The sequence below is a fragment of the Ascaphus truei genome, chromosome 5 (genome assembly GCF_040206685.1).
Source record: "Ascaphus truei isolate aAscTru1 chromosome 5, aAscTru1.hap1, whole genome shotgun sequence".
NCBI classification, from domain to species: Eukaryota; Metazoa; Chordata; class Amphibia; order Anura; family Ascaphidae; genus Ascaphus; species Ascaphus truei.
Window position 1 is genome coordinate 62,689,953 of NC_134487.1, and position 19,812 is coordinate 62,709,764.

A 19,812-nucleotide genomic window follows, 5' to 3' on the forward strand; every position below is an offset into this window, starting at 1 on the left:
TCAATTATCCTCATATAATTGTTTTCTGTTATTTAAGGTTTATCAAATGCAACTTATTATTCTGTACAAATGCTTGAGATTAGTACATGAATTGTCTCTGAATAATGTTAATTGTCATATATATAGACTACTACCCTGAATCTATTAATTATATTGTTATTTACCACATATGAAACAAGGGATAACCCTATATAATATAAATATAGATGATTGAAGGGTTAACCCCATATAATGCATTAAGATCACACTTTATTCATGAAGTAAATCATAATTCATGTCCTGTTCACATCCATATAACGAAACAATTGCGCATACAATTAGAATATATATGTTATATGTCTTTGTTTTGTACATTGTAATTTTACAATTTTTTTCCCCTTGTTTTTTCTGTTATTCTCGCAGCCGAACGGGAGACCCTAGTTCCTCCCCTTCTTTCAGACGCACCTTCCGAAATCAGCTGTCTGATTGGAAGTTGGTCTCAACCAATAGCAGTGTATGGTAGCGTTCGCGCCAAAACCGCGCGGCATCACTGGGTAATGGAGGCGGGGAATCCCCTTCATAACTGCGGGAGTATGAGACGCGATTGTACTCTTTGATAAAGGGCTGCATAGCCTGAAACGCGTCAGAGTGTGTTTTGTCTCCCCCCTGTTTATACCATGCTTTAATAAATAATTATTTTTAACCTTCCAACTGCTGGTGCTGGCCCCATTCCTTGGCTGTGCTCCGCTGCTAATCTTTGGATTTCAAGCTGTTGTGTATCTACTCTGCGTGACGCACGCACCAATGGAGTGAAGATTGTACTAGTGAGTATTGTGATTTCCCATTCCATGGATTCAAGGGGACTTCTAGACTGGTACAGTGCAGCAGGTAAGAGTGTTCTTTGTCTTGTGAGGTGCCACTAGGCATTAAACAGTCCCTCACCAAAAGACATTATTTTCAATTATACACTCCTGCGTTTGCACTGGGTCCAATACTACTATTATTGTATATATACTTCTCCATATCCTGATCATTACATGTACCAATTATTGGTGTATCTCATCCGCTGAAGCGCTGATTTTGGGATTTTATCCCACCTCTCCACCCAGCATATAAAGTAACCAATGACTTTACTAATGGCAACCCTAACTTTGCATGTCATCAAACAGGTGTTCCTCCGTATAGGAGACACTATACTACTGCGTCTCACAGGATGCGACCCCTTCACCGTGTATCCCACCGTGTCCAGATCCCAGTGTGTGTGTGTGACTGCGCAGCCACTATGTTCTAGTTTTATAGTTGGTGCACTTAAGGATGTTACCTGCCGAGTGCTCCAGCACTCGGGCCTGCAAATGGACTTCGCAAAGGATCCGACGATGAAGACACTCCAGGGATACCTTCCGGGGCGATCCCACATGGTCGGCTGCTGCTGTGTTGGCGGAGGTCTGAGCCCAGACCTCTGTATAGTACCGCGGCAGTCTCTGAGTATAATACCTTGGGCGGACACTAAAGGGGCTGGTTCCTATTCTAGGGCCTGTCCCTGCATCAGCTTCACTCACTGTGACTCAGGGCCTAACTGGGCCGGGGTATGAGGCCTAGTGTAGGGGCTACTTGCCTCCCTACATGCAGAGCTCCTTCTCCTTCCTCCTCCTGATCGGCTCTGCCCGGCGTGCTCCCCTGCGCAGCCTCCTAACCTTTCCTCCCGCGAATCCGCCCGCCCTGAGGCTCCCTGGCGTCACCTGGTCTCACAAAGGCTCCTGGGACTCGTAGTCCCCTCTGCTCCCTCCTATAGGATTGGCTCCTGTTTTGCGGGCTCTTGCAGCCCCCTACCGCACATGCGCGACCTCTCCTGCATTACCACCTCCACAGGCCCACCGCGCATGCGCAAACGTCCAACATGGCGGCGCCCTGATTGCTCGGGTCACTGCGGAGCCTCCGGTACACCGGAGCACTCCCTGCACTGCTGCAACCTTCCCTATTCTCCCAGCATACAGAGATAAGGGTGTATCTGGGGAACCTGGCTACATCTGTTTACATTTGTAGCACTTGAAAGGATAGTGTCAAAACAGAGAGGTGAACCCAAGTGATCTGAATCAGCGCTAAAATCCCCACAGCACTGATAAATAATGCAACAAAAATATTACATAAGATAGTGTGTAACCCAAAAAAATACTTCTCAACCTTCCAAGGAATATGCAAGGATTCCCTACAAAAGCAGTCTTGGTCCGGGGTGGGAAGGGAGCGATGATTTCAGGAGCACACCAAAAAAATAGAAAATAAAAACAATAATGGTGCAGTATATCAATACAATCAGAGTATATTAGATATCTTGGCTCTGTAGAAATTCCTACTTACAACAAGTGGAATATAAATGGGCAATGGTCTGACTCTGTCAGTGTAGGTAAAGTTGTATCTCCAGCAGGGGAATAGATTCAGGATCAGGGAAACCTCAAACGGAGATCATGCAGGTGTCATATACTCGAATCCAAATAGGATGTGGTGTGCATGGAAGATAAAAACGGACCAATGGTATAGATCGCAAAAACACTATTTATCACATGAAAAGGAAAGTTGGAAATGTACTTACAATAAGTACAATATCTCTGTACATATAAGGGTATCGTGAGACAGTAGAGTGCTGATCCTGGGTGGTAAGAGTACTCCCGTCCTCCCACAGCTCCAACCTCTCCGCCTATGGATGGCGTCTGACATCACTTCCGGTAAACGGGTGACGACATCCGGTTGAGGGCAATGGAGACGGACAGCAGTGGATCGGCAGCAAACTCAGTCATCTTCACTTCGTGGGCAGCTGCAGCAGACTGAACAAGCTCAACGCGTTTCGCTGTACTAAGACAGCTTCCTCAGGAGCAGATTAACTTCCCCTATGGGTGGGCCCTGATTTATAGTATCAGTAATTGCAATCAATTACAACTAATTAAAAACGGACATAGAAAATTGATATATTAACCCGCAGGTTCGCCTATAAGTAAGGCACATAACTCTGCGGTTCAAAAGGCATAAAATACATATAAATTGTATTAACTAACAATAATAAATATAGCAATACAGGTAAAAAATTAGCTAAAATACATTCATAAGGGGCTCATAATTCAGTCGGGGTGACGTAACGGGAGGAGGGAGAGAAAGGAGACAAGAACGGGCATTAGTATAGATAAAAAGTGCCGAAGGCATGTTAACATGGTGGACATATAACTGGTTAAAAAACATCCTTTTGAAGCTTTAGAATTAGGCAAGGAGGATAATACAAATAAAACAGCTAATAAAGTTTAAAATAACTAATAAAATAGAGTGCAAAGTGCTAATGTTGTAGATATTAAAATACTCAAATAATCAAGAATAGACGCAGCCAGGTATTTATGAAGCAGACTAGGAGGTCAGAAAAGGTGTTATTTCAAAATCCGCATTGAGACCGTGAGGAATTAATGTGTTCAGTTTATGTATCCAATACATTTCTCTTCTACTCAGGTCTATATCTCTGCTGCGTACCCTCCAATGCAGTTTAACATTTTCAATTGCAATACATTTTAAATTGTCTGGATTAGAATTGTGATACTTAGCGAAATGTTTTGATACACTGTGTGTGAGAATTCCACGTCTAATATTGCTAAGGTGTTCAATGATGCGTGTCCGAATGGGTCTTGTGGTCTTCCCTACATATTGTAGCCCACAAGGACACTGTAGGACATATATAACAAAATCTGTATAGCAGTTGATGTATTATTTTATTTTGAAAGATTCTTTACTGTTGTTACATATAAAGCTTTTTTTATCTAACTGCTTATGTTCACACGCCTTACAACATGAACACCCGTAAAAACCTTCTATACTTCTAAACCAACCTTTATTGTTAGTATCCAGTTTTTTAAGTGCACTTGGAGCCACAATGTTTTTTATATTTTGTGCTTTTTTAAAAATAATTTTTGGTTATTCAGGTAATATCTCCTTTAAAATTGTATCTGTTTTTAAAACGTGCCAGTGTTTTCTTAAAATTTTATTAATATTGTTTGCTTCTTTGTTATAAGTTGTTAAAAATGCAGTATCAAAATTCTTAATATTAGATTTTAAAACATTTTTTGGTTCTAGTAGATCTTTTCTCTGTAATAATTTGGCTTTATTAAACGCTGTATCCAAAGTATCTTTTTTTATAATTTTTTTGTATAAAACGTGTCTCCAAAATTTTACACTGTTCATTAAGTTAGATAAATAAAAAAAGCTTTATATGTAACAACAGTAAAGAATCTTTCAAAATAAAACAATACATCAACTGCTATACAGATTTTGTATTGCAATTGAAAATGTTAAACTGCATTGGAGGGGACGCAGCAGAGATATAGACCTGAGTAGAAGAGAAATTTATTGGATACATAAACTGAACACATTAATTCCTCACGGTCTCAATGCAGATTTTGAAATAACACCTTTTCTGACCTCCTAGTCTGCTTCATAAATACCTGGCTGCGTCTATTCTTGATTATTTGAGTATTTTAATATCTACAACATTAGCACTTTGCACTCTATTTTATTAGTGATTTTAAACTTTATTAGCTGTTTTATTTGTATTATCCTCCTTGCCTAATTATAAAGCTTCAAAAGGATGTTTTTTAACCAGTTATATGTCCACCATGTTAATATGCCTTCGGCACTTTTTATCTCTACTAATGCCCGTTCTTGTCTCCTTTCTCTCCCTCTTCCCGTTACGTCACCCGACTGAATTATGAGCCCCTTATGAATGTATTTTAGCTATTTTTTTACCTGTATTGCTGTATTTATTATTGTTAGTTAATAAAATTTATATGTATTTTATGCCTTTTGAACCGCAGAGTTATGTGCCTCACTTATAGGCGAACCTGCGGGTTAATATATCAATTTTCTATGTCCGTTTTTAATTAGTTGTAATTGATTGCAATTACTGATACTTTAAATCAGGACCCACCCATAGGGGAAGTTAATCTGCTCCTGAGGAAGCTGTCTTAGTACAGCGAAACGCGTTGAGCTTGTTCAGTCAGTCTGCTGCAGCTGCCCACGAAGTGAAGACGACTGAGTTTGCTGCCGATCCACTGCTGTCCGTCTCCATTGCCCTCAACCGGATGTCGTCACCCGTTTACCGGAAGTGACGTCAGACGCCATCCATCGGCGGAGAGGTTGGAGCTGTGGGAGGACGGGAGTACTCTTACCACCCAGGATCAGCACTCTACTGTCTCACGATACCCTTATATGTACAGAGATATTGTACTTATTGTAAGTACATTTCCAACTTTCCTTTTCATGTGATAAATAGTGTTTTTGCGATCTATACCATTGGTCCGTTTTTATCTTCCATGCACACCACATCCTATTTGGATTCGAGTATATGACACCTGCATGATCTCCGTTTGAGGTTTCCCTGATCCTGAATCTATTCCCCTGCTGGAGATACAACTTTACCTACACTGACAGAGTCAGACCATTGCCCGTTTATATTCCACTTGTTGTAAGTAGGAATTTCTACAGAGCCAAGATATCTAATATACTCTGATTGTATTGATATACTGCACCATTATTGTTTTTATTTTCTATTTTTTTGGTGTGCTCCTGAAATCATCGCTCCCTTCCCACCCCGGACCAAGAAAACAGAGAGGTGGTAATATTGTCAAGAAGCTACTACAACGAGTGATAGACTAGATGCAAGAATGTAGAGCATTTAGCACAGTGGCAATAGAGAATGTGATTGGAGTGTTTTTTTATAGGTATAATTATAGGTTTATTAATGCTGTATATATTTCTATTGTATATATTTAGATGTGTGTTGCTTTAAGGATTTGAATGTGTTTAGTTCAAGATGTGCTTTGCATTTGTGGAATCATTACCCCCAGCAGCACTATTTCCCCCAGTATCTAATCCTGCATTTGGGTTAACCATTCTCCTAGGAGCATAGTACGCCTGGTGTCCCCTGCCCAAAAATAAGGGGATTTTCCTTACAGTTGGCACTGAATTAGTCCTGTAACTTTGGGGATATTCCCCTTATGGGCCTAACATACCCACTTCCCTGTTTTGTACCCGCTCCCCTGTTTTGTACCTGCTCTGCCTCCTGCAGTAACAAGAGTCTATATAAGGTTGACTTTTGCCTTGGCCACTTGCCCTCACTATTGGATATGCACTGTTTGGAAGATGACCCCACGCACAGGAGTGGTACAATGTAATCATATAACTATATTGTCTGTCCCCATATTTTTTTCATGTATTCTTATTGCTTTCAACCACGGCGCTCTTCTTTGCTTTTTGCCCCCGAGTGTCTGCAGTAACGTAAACCCTAAGGTGTTCCATTTTTTATTTAGGGCCTGTACAGATACATATTCTTTGTCTTTCTGTAGTCTATACAAACCATTGTTAATATTTTGAATGTGCTTGCTTGTTTTGATTGCCAGATGATTAGCTACATTTTGTGAACACTTTAAATAAGATGCTCTGCCCCTCAGATCTGACACAGTAATATAGAGGTAGACTTGTAACTGCTGTGATCCATACACAGTGTGCAGTTGATGTATCATTACTTTTGTCTCTATATCATTTAATAATTTTTGTGTCTGTATGACATCACCAATGACAGTTTTGTGCCGTTTTGAACTCGGGAGGATTTCTAAACTCGTGTTTACCGTTGTGATGCCACTTTGTAAAGGTCTCGTCGAGGGCTGAAATATCAATCATTTTTCAATATATTAATATGATATTTGCAGCTGTGGTTTTCTGATGTATTTATCTATCTATTATAATTATGTACACAGGTTTAATAATATGAATGTATATTTGCACTATTTATTATCAGACTTTAATCAGTAGTGTTTTACAATGTATCAAATAAAGTCTGTAAAAAAAAGTGTATGTGAATTGTGAAGCATACAAAATATAAAACTTATCAGATAAAAATGTGTCAATGGCATTCTAAATCAAACTCCAATTTAATTTGAAAAAATGTGCAAGTGTAGAATCAAAATTGACTCTATTGTCTTTTGTCAAAGAAGTGATTTTGAGTAGAACTGACAAATGCTATATTACAGTTACATAAAGAACAATGCAACCCTTATTTACATTTGGAAGGTAAATTGCTGCCCATATACTCAATTAATCAGAAGTCTGGTGCAAATTAGATGTGACCAAAAAAATCCAAGAAACACAGTATTTTCCTAGGTTTCTTCTACTAGTGTTTTTAATCACTTCCATCACATGATCAAGGATATAAATAAACGTAAGGTCCTTAGAATAATCACTTCAACAATAAATGATTGTTTTTTTTTTTTAAATAATGAATTTTTTTCAAATCTTCAACAGTTCATGATGGATTACTTATTCTAATAAATATCTCTGAGTTACTAGGCAGAACAAGAGATTAAGAGACAAATACATATTCTAAACAATTCGGAATAGTAATCCATTCTATCATTCAAACGAGGTCTTGTGGAAAATATGTTATTGTCCTGATTAAGTAGTTGTAGGTTTCTTATGCAAAGATAGCTTTGTGATCTATTATTAAGGATCGGTCCTGTTACGAGAAGAGCAGTTATCTACAGTAAGAAGTCACAACAATCCTAACATTCATTCTCGCATTTGACAATTCATTCCTATAATTACACCGGAGCAAACAAAGAAAATGTCCTCACCAGTATTTGTATTTGTTGTAACTACTATATGATGCTTTTTTGTATGCAAATTCTGCTTATTGACAAAGATGGAGTTAGGACACCTCTTCCTTTGCGAAAAAGACTAACAGTAAATGTGCATCTTATTTCTTATATATGATTTAGAAGATTTGCCATGAAAACACTTTTTTCTTTTTGTATCTCCATTGTGGCACATTGACACATGGAAATTACCAGAGCGGGATCACGTAGAATATAACACCAGGTGCTAAAGAATATTGCCCATACTGTGTGTAATAAAGACAATGTGTTGTGTCTGGGATGATTTGATAAATCTAGTAAAATAGTCTTGCCTTTAATATGTATGAAGGCTCTCTGATCATGATATTCATTGTACTATACCTTTGAGACATAAAGTGCTGTTTCTTTTGCCACAAGGCTAACGCTTCAACCTCATCCTCCCTGGTTAGAAGTGGTGGGCTCTCCCGCAAGAGACTGCACTTCATTAACTTTGAGTATTTATCCCTAATGTTAGGTGTACAAATTACTTTTTATAGCAGTAAACCTTATCCCTGGATCATGATTGGTCAGTTAGTATATTTTTATTCTCCCTGCACTAAAAAGGAGAAGCAGCAACAACAACCATTACAAGTAGTCCTCGCTATCCAACGTTTCACTTTACAACGAATGGCATATCGAATGCTTTACAATGCAACCCTATGGGCCGTTTTTCGATGCCGGAATGCGTTATCCAACGCTCACTGCCACTGATTAACATGGGACTCACATTACAACAGTTTCACTATACAACGCTACTTCCAGAACGGATTCCGTTGGATAACCGAGGACTGCCTGTATATTGATCATGGATTGATAAATTAACCTGCTGTCACAGAGAGCAACTGCGAGGCTGGAGTCAAGTGGCTGGGGCAAGCAAGCAGGCGGGTAGAGATGGTCAGTAACGAAGCAGAGGTCATGGCTTATGGTAGACAAAGGATGATCAGCAACAGGCAGAAGTCAGGACTGGTAACAGTAATAAAATGTAACAGGTAATAGCAAGCTTGAGTACTGGGATGAATTAAATAAACAGGAAAGGGTGGTTTATAAAGGGCTCTAGCTGGTAATGAGGGACTGATGCTGAGCATTAACAATCAGAATCCTGTGAGAGTTAACTGCAGAAATCAAAAAGCAGGAAATGACAGTCCCAGTAGTAGAAGGGTAGAATTTCAGGCTTGGAGCAAGAGAGACCAGAGTTCAAATCCTGTCAGTGACATCCCTGACACCTGCAAATTAGTATCATTGTACAACCTTGATTGATTTTAGTCTATACATAAAACTCTTACCAACTTAACAATGTTGCTCACAAGCAATTTATGGTCAAACAGTCTTTACAAAGAGGAATGAAGTATGGTTCTATCCAACGTTGCACAGTAGTTTACTAGAGCAATAGCTGCCATGGTCACATTGGATCTATGTCCTATATCTGTTATGAATTTAGCGGACTTCTGCATGCTACTGGAGGTTAAATGACTCCCTCTGAGATTCAACTTGGAAAACATTTAGCAGGCACACATTATAGTCCTATTAATGACTCAACTTGTTGGTGATGCTCATTTTATAAATCCAAGTTTCGCCGTTAATTCAACGTGTACTCACACCATAGATAGTCAATGTATGAAAAAAAATTCTGACACATTAAAAGCTAACAGTACAGCTTGTGAATGTCGCTTGTAGAAAAGCGTATTTCATGCCATTTTCAAGAGCTGAATAGGGGGATTCCTATAAAATTTCTGTCCTATAATAACTATAGTCCTTCACAAAAAATGCTCCTCTGTCTCTACTTGTCAGGGCCAGTGCAACCACTAGGCAAACTAGTGTAATGGATTTTCTGGCCTGGCTGACCCACCCAATCTCACATTGGCCCCTGTGGTCTAACCAGTCCCCATTACATGGTCGTGTCTGGTGGTGCACCTGTTGGCAACAGGACACCTGAGTCTCCCGCATGATGGTGTATGGGGATTGTCAACCCAGACAGGCAGCTGAGGTAGTGTGCTTGAGTCTTACCTATATCCAGTGCAGCGCCTCCACCTCATCAGGATCTCTGCGTCCGCAAGTAGATGGTTCTGATGAGGAACTCCTTCTTGGTGGTGCCTTCCGCTGGAGAGTAACTTCACACTCACACAGTGGGGTTGTCTTTGAACAGGGCATCTTTATTGTTGCTTGGTGGTATGGGCCAGCTGCCCCTCACAGCTAGCAGCTTAGCCGCTCATTCCTTTGCTGCACTGCATTAGGAAGGTTCCTTCTCCTCTAATAGAGTTGCTCTCCACCTCTCCCCTCAGGGAGATTCACCAGCTTGTCTCTCTGATTTGAGCTGCACAGCCTCCATCTATTGCATCAGCCTCTGCAACACTGTTGCAGACCTCCACATGACTCTCCTGAACAGAGTCATAACACCAACAGGACTGAACTGCTAAGTTTAGGCAGTGCTGTGTCTTATATCACCTCTAGAAAACAGACACCCGCTGTGTCACTAAGGGTGGACACAAAGCATGTTGTCATTTCCTTTGGGACATATGACACCTCACCAGGGTTTGAGGGCAAACCTCCATGATTGTTGCTGACAATCCTGCATACTTACCAGGTTTACTGCCAGCATGAGAAAGAGATATGTACACCAATTTTACACATGGCTACATTCTCCCCCTGGTGGAACCCAACATCCCGGCTGGGATCTAAATTTGCGAAACCTTCCTTCAGGTAGCACTGCAAAACACAACAATACATTATTACAGTACATATCTTCATCATAACTTAATAACAGCTATATCCTAACTTAGATGTGTAACAACCAGGATTACTCCCTGCTGGAGTATCCATTACTGGTACTACCATACCCTCTTAAGGTGGCCTGCGCACAGCATGGTCCACTGGGTTTAGAGCAGCAATGCTATAACACTCTGGGTGACATACTGGACACCCACAATCAGCCCATAACTCTGGCATGGATGCTAGTGGACTGAGAGGATCATGCCCATACACTTCCTTCAGGCATCTCCTGGAGATGTAAGCTGTCTTTTCTGCTGTCTCATTATACCAATTCTCATCTGATGTTTCACGATCCCAATTTTCTATGGAACTATCAGAATCCCAATTTTCCTTGTCTGATCCTTCCTCATCAGAACTATATCCCCTATCCTCATTAGTGGAACCCATCTCAAACTTAATTTCTCCCTCCCATGGATGGTGAAAATAAAGTAACAACTTTTGGCGATTCCTGGCAACTCTTGCCGACACTGGAGGCACATAGGGGGTTCCCCGGGCAACAGGCACAATATAAGTGACATTACCCAAATTCCCAGACGAAACTCCTGATGTCCCTGTGGACCCAGAATTGGACCCAAGGCTCTTAGGCTTACACCTTACACTAACAGTATTATTGTTATCATTAGTGCTGGATGACATTCTTTGCATAGACATTTCCCTCCCGATCCCTCATCGGAGGTAAAACAATCACCCCAGTCCAGATTTTCCCCACTCTGTTCTTTCGAAGTGGCTCGGGACTCCCCAGACAACCCTTGGCTCGACTGGGACCCATAGGAAAAAGTGACAGGGGCAGGGGCTTTAACTATGGTTGGGGGTTGGGCATAGGGACGGGCTATCAGCATCTGCGGGGCTACGACCCGCACTTCACCGCTACCTGGCCCGGTGCCATCGGACTGGCCCTCCGGTTCTCCCGTCTCGCTGCTTCCAGACTTCCGCAGGGCCTGCCAGCTCTTCTTGGATCCAGGCGACCTGGTACAGCTGCTCAGTCGCGAGGATGCGGCCATTTTCCACCCGGCTCCGTTGTGTCCGCCGGATGTGATGTCATGGATCTCGTGGGACTCACCGCCATCTTGCGTTGGGTTCCCCACCGGAACCTCTTCTTCCAGAACGACGTCCGCCGCCGGAAGTGAGGGTTCTGCTCTCCGCTCCGCTCGGGCCTGGGCCAGGCCTCTCTCTGCCGTTGCCACCACCGGCGCCTGGGAAGGGCAAGGGTGTTGCTTACCGCTCCGTCAGCTCGGGGTGGTTCTTCCTCCGCCATCGACTCCGCCAGTCACCACGGCCGTGGGACTCCGCCGCTCTGGCTGCCTCCGCACAGGCGATCTCAGCACCTCGAGGCTCCGCTGCAACACAGGTGAGTGCTAGTTCTTTCCCAGCACCGCTGTAGTGGTCCGCCGATAGGCGCGTCACCACCGTAGTCGGAGTTGGCTGTTCCTCGTCCGAGGAGTCGAACTCTGATTCAGGGAGTGGCACTCCCCTTGGGGACCGACGGTGAGGTTCCGGGCTCTCACCGAGTTTGTAGGGCCCTTTCTCTTCAGGCTCCGTTCTGATCATTAGGAGCGATCCCCATTCTGCGGGATCAACTGGTTCGGCTTTGACCGAGAGCGAGGCTTCAGCTGTCAGTTTAGCTGTGTCCACTCCCGCCTCCACGGTCTGCCCTGGTACGAAGGGCTGCACAGCCCCTAGGTTAGTGGATGCCACATTGGGGGCACCTAGCCGTTGTGCTGGCTTCTCCGCCCAGCAATCAGCACTGCATGCACAGGCACCGCAATGTCTCTTTGTCCCCAGCCTGCACTACCTGGAAGCCTCCTGGCAATGAATAGGGATATACCCCAATGTCCATCTCTTTATCACTTGTACTGGCTAAGGGAGACACTTTGCACAGGGGTCTCTCCTGTTCACCAGCTCCTTGCAACTGAAGAGCAGGAAGTTCACATCCAGCTCCTCCCTCAGACAACTCGGGTCTCGATTGGCAGAGATAGAAACCCCTCCCCCCAGTGAATATTTGGGGAGGGTCCCACAGAATCACGTTATGGCCCATAATTGGCTCTGAGCCTGTCACAGTCCTGGAGGGCGCGGCCACAGCTTTCGCGTTATATCCCCCAGCAGGGCGGGATTCCTTATTTGGCGCCAATCCCGGCCAACTCCTTGCAACAGCTTGGTTTGCAAAATTCTCTTTCTCCTTTCCGCTGGCAGCGCTGATTACAGGGGACACTTTCTGTAGTGTTATTGCCTGCTCACCAGCTTCTCGCAACTGAAGGGCAGGGGTCGGTTTGGTAACTCCTCCCTCAGCTAGCTCCACTCTCCTTGGGCCCAATTGGAAACCACTCCCCCTGGTAGATATTAGGGGAGGGTCCCACAAGTTCACAGTGTGACCCAGCACTGGGGCTGAGCTTGTTACTGTCCATGAGGGCGCGGCCGCAGTTTTCGCGCCATACCTCCCAACAGGGTGGGGTTTCCCTTTTGGCGCCACTCCCGGCCAACTTTCTGCAAGTTTAGCATTTGCAGCATTTTCTGCACTCGGCCCACGCAGTCTCCCAGGGAAGCGGGAGCCGCCATTTTGGTTCACTCGACCATTCACTTTAGCAACTGAGGTAGCTCTGTGTGTATTGTACGCTGACTGGCAAGCAAATCCATCACTCTCCCCACACATCACCACAATGTCCTCCTCAATGTCCTCAGGGGTAGTACCCCTAGGTCCTAGACAGGATAAAAACAGCGTGGCCTTGGCACCACTCCATAGCAGGCTCACAAAAGTAGTTTCTGTAGCTTGCTCTTCACCCGCACACACGCCATGTGCGCTCTCTCCGTCTGCCTTCGTCCACCATTTTGGACCTTCTGCACCGCGTGGATCCTCCATTCTTGCGGTCGCCATTTGGTTACTGTATATGTTTTTATTGTACATGGAGCTCCTCTCTGCAGGGCAGCTGCCACACCGATACAATAAAGATTGCCTTGATGCACCACCTTGTGTACCTAATGTAGGCCGGACTCGTGTTTGCACTACCTCAGGCTAGGCTCACTCTCTCTGTGTATGTTGTATCTCCTTCCTCCCAGTCTGTGCTCCCTTCGGTAAGTGGTCTCGAATGGGCTAGAGTACTCTGGCTCTTCCATGCAGTACTTCGGCGTCTACCTCTCTTGGTCAGCCTAGCGCAGACCCTCTCCAAGATTCCTGACCACGTTAACAGGCTATCCCTTTAGACATCCTACCAACTAGCACTACCTCAAGGTGACTAGGACAGCTATAGCCTGGCTCCAGACTCCCAACTCCGCTCAGGTTCCCAGGTCGTCCCTGCAATCTGACAACTCCATCAGCTCCCCTGACTACCCCTGGGTCCCGTCCCAACACAGCACAAAGTGGCAGCATACACTCTCCTGTTTCCCAGTGTGCCTAGCAAAAGCCTGTCTTGTTGACAGGTATCTCTGCAGCGCCTCCAAATGTAACGGATTTTCTGGCCTGACTGACCCACCCAATCTCACATTGGCCCCTGTGGTCTAACCAGTCCCCATTACATGGTCGTGTCTGGTGGTGCACCTGTTGGCAACAGGACTCCTGGGTCTCCCGCATGATGGTGTATGGGGATTGTCAACCCAGACAGGCAGGTTTACTGCCAGCATGAGAAAGAGATATGTACACCAATTTTACACATAGCTACACTAGGCAGTTGCCTAGAGCAGCAAAATTTATGGGGTGTAAAAAAACTGAGAATTCCACACGGCAGCATTACTTCTACTGTCCAGGGTCTGGTTATTAAGGGGTCCAGGGCATTCTGTCAGCGACCCCTTTGGAAGTCCCCTTGACAGGCACCTCTGCAGTATGGGCCCCCTCATCCTCCAAGGCTGCAGGAAAGTCAATTGGGGTGAGGGGCAAGGCTGAAGATTCATCAAGGAAACCTAATACATTTGCACTGGCCCTGCAGTTTGTCTGTTAGTTATATCTCGATCGTGAAATAATGACTTCATAGCATCCCTTTCAGCACATTACCAGTTGGGGTGAATGTTGCTGTAGTATTATCTCCTACTGATTTTTACCTGCATATCTGCCTTGTTTTGGTCTATCTGCCATTATCACATGGCAGTGTCTCTGTACATCACTTTTATATTGGTGAGGTTTCAACCAGTAAAATTCCTATATATTCATTTACTCTACTGTAAAGTGGCACAGCAGCCACAATGACCTATTGAAAGCATGCCAGCTCTGCTTTTCCCCTACAACTATTGGTATCACTCCACATGTCCAGCAGGATTAACCATATTCCAGTATGCTCTACATTTGCAGGATCAATATCCAACAGGATTATGTTTTTTCCTGTATCTAATCCTGCAATTGGGTTGACCATACGCCTAGGAGTATGGTGTGTTTGGTGCTCATTATTAAAATAGATGTGGTTTTAATGTATGAGTGCTACCTGAATCAGTATTGCTGTAAGATTGCTGTAACATTGTGGATGTTCCGCTTACATACCCGCTACCCTGTTTCGTACCCGCTCTGCAATTGGTGTTGGCTTCATAACGAGCAGCAGGTTCTATTGGGCCTCCTGCAGTGACAGTAAGGGTGCATTTTGCCTTGGACACTTGTCCACACCACACCACACCTTTGGATATGCGGTCAGGAATAAGGCCCCACACTCTTAGAGTGTGCTCTGTTTTTGATTTAGGACCAGTTCAGATTATTTTTTCTCTATCTGTAGTATATGCAGACCATTGGTTACTTTGTTCATATGTTTTTTCATATATGAAAAAAAGAGAGGTGGGTGGGTGCTCAGAGCACTAAAATGGAAACAACCAGTGGAGCAGAGTATATAGGACAATATACTCAGTGCAGTGGGATATTCGAGTGAGGCGCATAGGAAGAATATGCAACACGTCACTTAATATTAGTAAAAGCAATAAAAAGAAGAACAATAAATGTCATATGAGTTTAGAACCCGTTCTATTTAAACATTACCTAAACTTGTCAGCACTGCCTTGATGAAGCAACACACACCTGTTGCGAAATGGGTAGGAGGAAGGATTTGGAGGAATTCTGTCCCCGTGGACTTTCCGTAGGAAGAGCGGAGCACCTCGGAGGGACATCACTGCAGCTGCAGTCCGGAAGTCCCTCCAGCCAGCACGACGGAACAACCTTAGTGCTGTTGCACACACAGATAAGCTCTTTTAATTGATGTACTTTGTAAGTGCGTTTTTATCATTTCTTTTGTAATAAATTTGCTTAACAGTCTGTGTGATCTGCAGTTCTATTTTCTAGATTTTATATACTTTTATGAACTTGTCTATTTTTTGATACACAGACCATTAACTACATGTGTACACTTGTAACAAGGTTAATGCGCTAATTTAGCACTGCTCCTTAGTGCTGATGAGAAAATATAGCTGTCATTTGTAAATACCGTCATCCATACCCTTTGTATACTTTATGTACCATGTCTGATACCAATTTATTAATTAATCAATGGGGTTTTTGATCCCTGTCATCTTGGTAAAGGTACCATTAAGGACAGAAACATCAATCATTTTAAAACAAATTTGTATGATATTTGGAGCTGTACAGGTCTGATAGTATCCCGTTTACAGTTTTATTATTATACCGAGCCCCTCTGCTTTTGTCTAATTTGGAGTGCACTGTCTACATACACGTCTATATATGTAGTGCTATAAAAGAGCAGGAGAGACAGCAAGCCAAAGGGAAAGAGACAGGGTGACAGAGAGAGAAAGATCGATTAGTACTGTAAAATTACTTTTAAAGTACATACAACACTATCAAGACAAGCCACACATAATGGAGATATCGACATGTTACTAAAGATGGGCAAAATGTTTTTGCCAATTTGGATCTGCATCAGAATCTTTGGTTCATGAGATATGCAAACTATATTTAAATTAGTCCTTCCCACACTTCCTAAAAGGATTTTCTTACCAACTATATAGAGTTGATAAGCTTAAGGCTGGAATGGTTTCAGACCCAACAGGCCTAGAACCCACAACCACTGTTTTTCTAGGTCAGCAGCGTGAGCTAAGCCAGCTGATGGGTTGTAGTGCACCACTGTCTACTAACAGCATACCTCCGAAGGATATTGATTTTGTTGATTGTAACCTTGAAAGGACTTCAAGCATAAAGTAATAATAATATGTACTGATGGCTATGAGTTACTGAGGCCAGGTGAGATTAAATAAAACATGTTTTCTGCCAAATACAAGTAAAAACAGGGTGAAGCACAGCAAATAAAACAGGTGCAGAGAGAAAGTAATATAACAAAATGACCTGGTGACTTGATAAAGACAGTGGGACATATTTACTAAGCAGTGTTCTGCCAAAAGGATTCTTCTGAGCTGGAATACATTACAGCCTATTCAAATAAATGGACTGTAAGGTGTCTTCCCGTGCCAGAAGGTGTCTCATGGCAGAAGACTGCTAATTAGATATGCTTCTCTTTCCAAAAAGAAGGTAAAGATAGCTGTGAGATATGCTAATAGCTAGATTAGCTGCATGTGTGAGCAGTAAGCAGCTCAAAAGTAGGACATGACAGGAATACTAGCCTTCAGCTTGTTTAGCTCCCACTGCTAGAGCTGTGGCGTAGAAAAGCAGTGGTTGTGGGTTCTACTCCTATTGTGCCTGAAATGGTCTCAGTCATTAGTTTACCAACTCTATATAGTTGTTATTGGAACCCTTTTTGGAAGTGTGGGATGGGACTCATTTAAATATACTTTGCATAACCCCTAGCATATTTCTAATACTTCAAGTGTGCTCCCATTTTCAGCACAGGCATGTCTCCCTAATTTAATTGGAGAAACTACTAGACAGAAAGTCTGTCCCTCCGGTTTCCTTCTGTCCCTCCAACCACAGGCAGTTGTTAAAAAAAAAAAGAACTTTACTGACGATAGTGAGAGACAGAACTGCTAAGGCTGTGTGTATAGTGCCTGCGACAAACAAATACATTGCCAGCGCGCGAATGCGACAGAGCTACGTCGCGTCGCCAACTTTGGAAGCTGGAAATATTTGATTTTTCAAGGGCTGTCGCCTCATGTGACAGCCCCTGAACAAATCAAATACCAGTACGCCCGCGCCGCCGCCGCAAAGCGAAATATAACTTCTGCTAGTGGCGAAGGGTGACATCACCCATTGCATCGCCGGTCGTGGGCACTATACGCGCGGCATAAGTGGGGTTGGCGCTGAGGAAACTTGCTTTCCGTCTGCTGCATTGCAGCATTGCATGGGGGAGGGTTTGGCAACTGAGTGGCCACACTAGGCGATGCACACATTACCAACCGTGTCCCATCCATCCAGCCACAAAGAGCTCCAAACAGAGATAAGTTGAGCTGCAGCCAACATCCTCAACAATTCCCACATCATTTCAGCAGACTCACATTTAAGTCAGTGCAGGCTTAAGAGGCAACACACCTGCTATAAACCAACACAGTGTTATTACAGCTATGGTGAAACAGCCTTCATCTGCAGATGAACAGAAGGATTTAAAAGAGATAGTTCAGGAATTACAAGCGAGTTGAGAGTTTACTGTTACACTGTAGTTCTTAGGGTGAATAAATACAACTACTGTGAAATGTAATAATACCCTACTGCAAGAGAGTTAGATAAATAAGGGGATCTAGTATTGAAATACAATTGTATTGCTAGATTGTACTTGCTATTTATTTATTGATTGATATTATTATAGGTGGAGTTCCAAAGTAATAAAATTATACCCTGTATTTGTATATATTCTGGTTTCTTATTCTTAGGGTTTCTTCTCCTACCTATCTTTGGGTTTGGTTGTTGCACACAAGCACACACTGCCCTCTTTCCATTTCCAAATAAACACACACACATTTAAAACAATAGTTTCCTTTATTTTTTTACAGAAAGTTAAGATTACATGCAGAAACATTAAGGTTATTTAATTGAAGATGCAAGACAACATATCAGAACATATGTTCAAATAAAAACAAATAACAAAGTACAGCATTATAACAATGCAGTTACAAGTAACTAGAAAACTGAGTCCGTAGTAAAATATAAAAATCTACATTTATAAATATAAATTTGGTCCATGGAATCACTATAACAATATTTACAGTAAGTATTATATTATTACTTCCCTATGTGTGTACGGCTGCTTTCTGGAAATGTTAAATGTTATAGAGAACAATACTATTTACATTCCAATGTAATAGCAATTCAAAAACTAGCAAACATAAGAATTTCTACAATACCGCAGTTATATGTAACACTAAAACATGTTTTCTCTGTAATTGAAAAAAACACTGACATCTATAAATATGATTAATTTAAAGTTACAAACTTGCAAATAGGAAACTAATACTGAGGAAAACATACCACAATTCCATCCATACAAACACGGTAAAAATTGGTCAAGTTAGTCTTGATATGACAGATGGATTACAAGAAGTCTTCCAAAAGGCACACATTATCCATTATGAAAATTCAGCAGTAAAGTCGTAGGTAATAAAAATAGTTGCTGTAGGAATGTAAACACATTATGTTATGATCAACCAGATTTCCCCACATCATTAAGAAAAAAAGTTTGTGAGACACTCATCAAACTTTAGCATTCTCATACTTATACTAAAGATTCCAAGCTCTCTGCTGGATTTCCATCAGGCAAAACTGCTCCATTACTGTCAATGCAAGCCAAAGGGTTCTCTTCCTGCCTTGTGCTAACAAGACTAAGGATAGCCTTGTATAGGAACTGATACTGCTCCTGTAAAATAAAGTAAAGTACAGATATCATGAAAAAATATACTGAAGAGACACATTAGTGTTTAACAGAGGTATATAAAAATGGTATTTTACCTATAAAATAATATATTATAATATTAAGAATTTTATATAATGGACATGGGCTGGCTGCCATTGACCCCGTGCTTACAGGGGCCCTGCGCTCCCTACTCTCCCTCCTCCTGTCGGCACCGTATCCAACTTTGGCCAGACCGCATGGGGAGCGCGGGGCCCCACACGATATGAACTTTACTTTTTTTTACTTCTTTGAGAGGGGGGGGGGGTGTCTTAAATCCTCCAAAGCAGGTTACCTCCTTTAGCGTTGCATTGCTATGGTGACCAATTGATGCGCCACTGCCGGAGAAGGGCCGCTCCAAAGTATGTCCCCTTAACTTTTTTCATAGAGGGGGCTCACTGCTTGTGTGCCGCCTTGTGCCCCACAAAGCCTAAGGCCGGCTCTGTGGTAACTTATTAATACAGGGGTGCACAATCTTTTCCGCATGCGCCCCCCTGCCGGCTCTACCCCCAGTTATTAAATTAAACCGGAAGTAGCGGGCAGTAAAATAGCAGCATGCCCCAAAAATTGTGCCCATTTATTGGCCCGCCAGAAAAAAGTTTAGCCCCCTCTGATATAAACCATAGCTC

At 42.8% G+C, this 19,812-nt stretch overlaps 1 protein-coding gene across 7 annotated transcripts in view; it reads right to left on the bottom strand.

The window, feature by feature from the left end:
- Positions 1 to 18,287: 18,287 nt before the first annotated feature.
- PTPRZ1 (protein tyrosine phosphatase receptor type Z1) overlaps positions 18,288 to 19,812 on the bottom strand; it is a 213,986-nt gene continuing 212,461 nt past the window's right edge. For 4 of the 7 annotated variants that reach the window (XM_075599931.1, XM_075599929.1, XM_075599932.1 and 1 more), the window contains one exon: positions 18,292 to 19,150. In XM_075599931.1, the coding sequence (XP_075456046.1) occupies positions 19,010 to 19,150 (141 nt within the window). In that variant the 3' untranslated portion in view covers positions 18,292 to 19,009. Of the gene's footprint in view, positions 19,151 to 19,812 lie in introns of all 7 variants that reach the window. The other 3 variants (XM_075599930.1, XM_075599928.1, XM_075599926.1) reach the window with 2 other exon arrangements.